Genomic DNA, 7,500 nt, shown 5'->3' on the forward strand with positions numbered 1-7,500 from the left:
CTGCATCTGTCCATCATAAAAGTGCATCTATCCATCATAAAAGTGCATCTATCCATGATAAAAGTGCATCTGTCCATCATAAAAGTGCATCTGTCCATCATAAAAGTGCATCTGTCCATCATAACAGTGCATCTGTCCATCATAAAAGTGCATCTATCCATGATAAAAGTGCATCTGTCCATCATAAAAGTGCATCTATCCATGATAAAAGTGCATCTATCCATCATAAAAGTGCATCTATCCATCATAAAAGTGCATCTATCCATCATAAAAGTGCATCTATCCATCATAAAAGTGCATCTATCCATGATAAAAGGGCATCTATCCATCATAAAAGTGCATCTATCCATCATAAAAGTGCATCTGTCCATCATAAAAGTGCATCTATCCATCATAAAAGTGCATCTATCCATCATAAAAGTGCATCTATCCATGATAAAAGTGCATCTATCCATCATAAAAGTGCATCTATCCATCATAAAAGTGCATCTATCCATCATAAAAGTGCATCTGTCCATCATAAAAGTATAAAAATGCATCATAAAAGTGCATCTGTCCATGGATAGATGCACTTTTATGATGCATTTTTATACTTTTGTAACTATCCCTTTAAGATATTTCCGCTGCTGCCTGACACGGTTGTGACCCGCAGGCGAGTCTTCGTCACGAGGACGGTGATGAGGACGGTGTGCGGGACCGGCGGCGGTCTAGTGTCGGCACCGGAGAGAGGCGGGGCTTGGAGAGACGCCGCAGTCGCAGGCATTCATTGGGCAGGACAGGCCACGCCTCCCCGCTTAGCCCCGCCTCCCCACACCGCTCGCGGTGTAACGGACCCGAGCTCAACGAGAGGTGAGAGACACTCAGCGCATCATCACACATCTGAAGGCATCCCATGTCAAACGAATCGCAAATAATATACAATTATGATAATTGTACAAAATGATAATTCTACAGTGCAACATCTGGTACAAATTGATCAAACTCTATTTCTATGTCGAACATGACGTATTATTTCAGACAGAATCCAGTCATATAAACGGAATTTACTATATAGCTCAAAATTTACTTAACTTTACCTTTATTTACGGTAAATTGATAAATTCCTCTAACATTTTTGATGATAAAACCAGAAAAACGAAATCCAGAAAAATTAAAACAGAAAACACAGAATTTGGGGAAAAAATTAAACATATTTAATTGGAACCTATTATGTTAACATTTCATAAATTAATTAATAGTTAAAGTTTTATGAATTGAGTTGTTTAGGCATTATTTTTGCAGATTAATTAATCAATTAAAAAAGCAATCCAAAGAAATGTGAAGAGAAGTGGAAAACAGCATTTGGGGAAAAAATAAAACAGATTTCATAGAGCGGTGTAATTGTTTACATTTTTATAAATTAATAAATGTATGAATTCAGATTTTTAGTTCTTGATTTGATTTTCATTACAATTTAATGAAACAAATAAAACAGAATTGAAAAAAATGAAAACGGATTTCTGGAAAAAATGAAGCGTACAGTAATTTTGGACAAAACTAAATGTATTTCATAGGCGAGTGTCAGTGTGAAAGTGTTTCAGATCAGCGAGTTATGGAGTTATGGAGCTCATGTTAGGGTGTTCCCTGAGAAGGGCGCTGCATGTAGACGGTGTGCACTTGGGTTCAGAACACATGTTTCCAGCGTGTGACGGCATGTTCTCGATGTGTTTCTGCTGCAGACATCATGTGACGCATGAATATCTCCCAGTGATGTAAGTCTTCATCAGACTCAGACTCACTTTTGCCTTTTTAATAGTTTCTTTGGATAAAGATTTATTCAAAAATATTTCTTAGAAGGACATTGTCTGCAGTTTTTGTGCTCTTTTTAAACTTTGATTGATGAAAACAATTTTTTAGAGCCAGTGTATTATCCTCCTGGGACCCAAGAATAGACTTTTGTCCACTGTAGTGGACATTATATTTTAGTGAATTTCTCTGACATCATACATGTCACATGACACAACCTGGGTGTCATGTAAATAGCACATTCAGGACTTTTCAGAGATACCAAATGTTTGGAGGTTTCACCATGAAAACAACTTCTCCTTGGTCTTTAAAAATGTCTGAGATTAATTTAGTGATCAAATGTAGCATTCTTATGGAAATATGATAATATAGTGTAATTATAATATAAATTGGACTACTTTTCAAATTGTATTTCATAAAACAACATCTCAGGAAAATGTTACGGGGTTTCAAATAAAAAAAAACGTTCTGTTACAGAACAGGGCATTGATTTCAAACGTGTCCACTGTAGAGGACATCAGGACTAAAATCATGTTTATCAGGCATTCTGGGAGACACAACAAGTGAATATGGAAATAAATTATACATCAATATTCCTATGAAATGTTAGATATTATTATTAAAATGTTGCCAATTATTACTCCAATTATTACCCTTATTCTTTCATTAAATGTTGCTCCAAGAACACATTAATGTGCAAATTAGATACAGTGTATAGATACATTGCATTGAATGGGAATATTAACTTATGGCCATTTTACCCACATATTGCAAAAAGTAAAATGGTGTATCAATTCATTCCATTATTTCTTTCATAACATAGTTGAGAATAATCTTTATACAAATTTTGGTTGAAAAAATCCTGAAACCCCAAAAATGTATTGGTGATTGAAAAAAAAATCCCATTGTTTTTGCCTATACATATAATTTCATGTCATTTTATTTTTTAAACAACTTAGTCCTGGCGTCCACTACAGAGGACATAGCATAACGTATGAATAAAATATTATTTTATATATATGTTTTTTTTACCATTTGTTTATTGTGCTCTAAACAGTGTGATGACATGGAAAAAAACTAAATTCAAAAAACTTTTTTTTTCTGGGTCTCAGGAGGATATGGAAGATTTTATTTTATAAAAAAAAGTTGAGCTAACTTAAAAAAAAAAAGGCAACCTATCACACTCACATTTATAAGTTAACTCAACTAATTCTCTATAATTAAAGTCAACTTAAATATTTTTGATCTTATCTTGTGATTGGTTGCCTTATTTTTTCAAGTTGGCTCAACTAGTTAAAGCTACTGTTACTCATTAGATGAACACAAATATTTAAGTTGACTTTACTTAAAGCAAACTAACTTTTTTTATAGTTATTATATTATGTATTATTTGCATATGTTTATTTACATATATATATATATATATGGATATACACTACCGTTCAAAACTTTGGGGTCGGTACGATTTTAAATACTTTAAAAAGAATTCTCTTCTGCTAACCATGGCTGCGCTTATTTGATTAAAAATACAACAAAAATCAGTTATAGTATTAAATATTATTGCAGTGTAAATCAGCTGTTTTCTGTGTGAATATACAGTAAAGTGTAATTTATTCCTGTGATCAAAGCTGAATTTTCAGCATCATTACTCCAGTCTTCAGTGTCACATGATCCTTCAGAAATCAGTATAATATGAGGATTTGATGCTCAAGAAACATTTATTATTATTATCAATGTTGAAACAGTTGTTGGTCTGTCAGTTGTACAGTTTTTTTTTTTTTTTTTTAGGATTCTTTGATGAATAGGAAGTTCAAAAGAACAGCATTTGTTTGAAATAGAATCTTTTGTAACATTATAAATGTCTTTACTGTCCTTGATAAATAAAAGTATTGATTTCTTTCCTCCAAAAAATAAAAATAAAATTCTCACGGACCCCAAACTTTTGAACGGTAGTGTATATTTAGTGTTTTATTTATTATCAGTATTTTATTACCAGTATTATTTATTATTTACATGTATAATATTTTGCACTATATTGTTATTGTATATATTGTCTTTATTATTGTTATAAATATTATGTTTATTAATATAATTATATATGATTATTTATTATAGTGTTATTTGACATATTATCAGTGTTATTATATTATATTATCATTATTATGTATTATTTACATTCATTTATTTGTGCTCTTTAAAGTGTGATGAGGGATTTTTGAGCCTCCGCACTAGAGTGAAATATATATATTTTATTAATATGTGTGTGTTTGGCTCATGAACACATGTTTGTAGGGTCGTTCAGTATCTGAGGTCTGCTGTGGTTATGATCAATAACTAACACAAACTGATCACATGTGTTCTTCACTGGTCATGTGACGCGTTCGGCTCACCTCAGATCAGTCTTATTTACTAGTTTCATAGATTGTATTAGTATTTAGTGTTATCAGACTCATTTCACGTGTGTATTGCACCTTGAGCTGCTGTCATAACCAACAGACTAATGTTTTCATGACGAAGCGGCCAGTGATGATGATGTCACAAACATGCGCAGACGCGTTCGCTGTCTCATCCCTTCTTTCCTTCTGCTTGTGTTATCCGTGACTCTCTCTCTCTGCCCGGCTGCAGAACAGAGGAGGATGAGGAGGAAAGTCCGGTCACAGAGTCAGGCTCAGATGATGATGATGATGATGATGATGAGGAGGAGGGGGAGGGGGAAATGAACCCTTCTAGTCTCAGTGTCATCAGGTATTTTAGTGCGGGCCGTGTTGGTTCTGGAGTCTGACCTCGAGTCCTGGAACCCTTTAAACACTCTCTGTGTCTCACACTCACACCGTGTCCTAACTACACACACCGCGACCCGCGATCAAATGCTTCTTTTCCATGTTGAGTTTTTGTGCTAGCCAGCCGCGACGGCGACGATGCTATTTTAGAAACGGTTTCTATTTTTCTGCGACGTTGCACTGGAACAACAAACACAAAGTGTGGCAATGCTAATCTCAGGCACTGTTTATGTGCTTTATTTACTGTTAAAAGCGTGTCATGTGACTCTGAATATCAGTTAGCGCTCCAGCTTTGCAGATGTAAAAGCAAGAATGGATAATTCACCTCAGATCTTGAAATTAAACAAATGGAAACAAGAACGTTCAAACTTTGGACAAACAAGTGTATTCTTTGACAAAGATTGTTTTAGTAACTCAGTAGCCTATGTGTTTTTAATGATGTTTAAATGGTGTAATATTTGTGAATTTGATTATGTACTTCTCCATGTTTTTCAAGATTACTCTCTTGGATTACTTAGACTCCGCCCACACGCTGCTCTGATTGGCCGTGGGTTTTGATTGATTTTTGCGTCTAGCGTGGACAAACAAATGATTTGCCGCTGGAATCGTGTGGCGTCTGGTTAGCACTCGTGTGATGCTGTCAGGGGAAACGATGTCCTCCACTGCTCACACCTCCTCTAGGAGCCCTAACACACTCTGTGGATAACACCTGCCTAATTACACATCTAGCATTTCTCACTTAATATATGCAGTTTAGTCATTTATGTCTTGTGTATAACCTCATATAACCGAGACTACACCTGATCACATTTACTTTCTCTATCCTTGTGTTTTCAGACTAATTATCCTGCTGGTTATACTGTATTATATGTGAATATATTAGATCTGTAATTCTGTATTATCAGCATTATTTATTATATTATATATATTATTATATTGTATCATTTAATATATTATCAGTATTATATATTATTTGCATAAATATATATATTCTAACTATCAGTATTATATTATCTGTAATATGAATAATTTACATACATTTGTTCACACACACACACACACATACACATATATATATATAATTAGATATAAAATATATATTTTATGTATTATAGTATATATATAAAATAGTAATATAATACATAATAATATATATATTATCAGTATTATGAATAATTGACATACTTTTATTTACATATATTATCATTTATTATATGTGATCAGTTATTTACCTGATTGGCACACAGAAGGCTTTAATCAGTCATTATTAACGTGTTTGTGGTGGGGTTGGATGTCTTTTAACACTGTTTCCTGGAGCCAGTATATATAAGCATTATAAAGCACTAGTCACTGTGTGTTTTACCCATGATGCTCGTGTTCAGCGGCGCCGACAGTAAGTCAGAGCACTGTGACAAACACACATCTGAGGAAGAGGAGGAGGAGGAGAGGAAGGCCACGCCCCCTCCTGACTCCGCCCAGCCGTCTCTCCTGGCCAATCTGCTCGCGCGCCGCAAGTCCACCGTCACCGTGCCACCGTCCAATCAGATCAGCCCTCCGCTGCGAGGCTCCGCCCACCTGCCGTACCTGCCTCACTCACCGTTCTTCCTCTTCTCCTACGATGTGGAGGAGGAGAAACCAGAGGAGAACAGCAGGTAGACGCTTCAGCCACGTGTCCCATGATGCAACAGTCTCTAACCACGTCACCTCCTTCTGCACCTGCGCACGCTTGTCTCTGGACCAATCAGAGCGAGTTCTCACAGATTCACCCGACTCTTCCTCTTCTGCCTGATTCTGTCACTTCACTGTTATTTTTCTGACTCCACTGGCAGAGATTAGTTCTTGTTTTAAGCACAAACTCACTTCATTTTGAACAGATTCTCAGTAAACAAGACTTAATATCTTCAGTCATTTAGCTTCTGATGTTTAGATTTTTGTGCTGGAAAACAAGATGAAAATACTGAGGAAGAGTGTGATTTTGTTCTTCTGTGTCACGTGTGAATGCATCACATCAGGGCAGTGAAAGGGTTGTGAATGTGAACGCACTTGTATATGAGCTCTAATGACCTCATCTGTGTGTGTGTGTGTCTCAGGTCATGTTCTGCTGCAAGTTCTCCGTCTACACCTGCCAAACAACAGAATGAACGGTGAGTTCACACACACACACACACACACTGAAGCTCAAATGATTGAAATTGAAATATTCCCTCAGTGTTCATCGGAGGAGTTTAGTCGCACTTGAATCACGAATGCACAAAACAATTGAATGGATTCGAGAAGTTTTGTGGTTGAAATTTAGAAAAGTAGCAAATGCTTCTCTCGGGTCGACCTGACCCCTCAGGAATGTGAGGAATGCTTTAGTTCACTTAGAAAAACATAAAACTGCTCAAAAGTCTGACTATAAATAGTACAACTGTACCAAAAAATGATTTTATAATGTCTTCATGTGTGTGTGAATCCACACTGAAGGGAACTGGCTTTCTATTTATTATTTATTGATCAAATCTATGAATTTAAAGGTAAATAAAATAAAAAATAGAACAAAAATTATCAAAATGAAATAAAATAAGCTTTCTGGACAACAAAAAAGTGTAATTTTAGGGCTTTAGGAAAGATGTTACAAAGTGCAAGGGACGGATGAAGGGTAACATCTCAAGTACATATTTTAGCTTGAGTAATAATACTGGATGTGTGTGTGTGTCTGTCTCTGTATCTGTGTGTGTGTGTGTGTCAGGCCTGCTCTCGGAGGCCTCCTCTCCTCCTCGTACCGGCAGCATCAGGAGTCTCTGGCAGCGGAGAGAGAGAGACGTCGGGTCGAGCGAGAGGAGCGACTGCAGAGGATCGAGAGAGAGGAGCGCAATCGACACAGGTTTAACAACACAACATCCTCTCCACTCACTTATATACACAACTATACCATACAGGCGACCTGTTCTTC

At 36.0% G+C, this 7,500-nt stretch overlaps 1 protein-coding gene across 1 annotated transcript in view; it reads left to right on the forward strand.

The window, feature by feature from the left end:
* Positions 1–7,500, forward strand: part of fhod3a (formin homology 2 domain containing 3a) — an 87,874-nt gene that overhangs the window by 38,387 nt on the left and 41,987 nt on the right. Inside the window, exons 10-16 of the mRNA XM_056260246.1 lie at positions 653–849; positions 1,719–1,751; positions 4,310–4,319; positions 4,418–4,530; positions 5,948–6,217; positions 6,656–6,709; positions 7,297–7,431. Of these exons, the coding sequence (XP_056116221.1) occupies positions 653–849; positions 1,719–1,751; positions 4,310–4,319; positions 4,418–4,530; positions 5,948–6,217; positions 6,656–6,709; positions 7,297–7,431 (812 nt within the window). The remainder of the gene's footprint in view (positions 1–652; positions 850–1,718; positions 1,752–4,309; positions 4,320–4,417; positions 4,531–5,947; positions 6,218–6,655; positions 6,710–7,296; positions 7,432–7,500) is intronic.

This window comes from Rhinichthys klamathensis, unplaced genomic scaffold (genome assembly GCF_029890125.1).
Source record: "Rhinichthys klamathensis goyatoka isolate OS25496 unplaced genomic scaffold, OSU_Roscu_1.1 h1tg000176l_1, whole genome shotgun sequence".
Taxonomy (NCBI): Eukaryota; Metazoa; Chordata; class Actinopteri; order Cypriniformes; family Leuciscidae; genus Rhinichthys; species Rhinichthys klamathensis.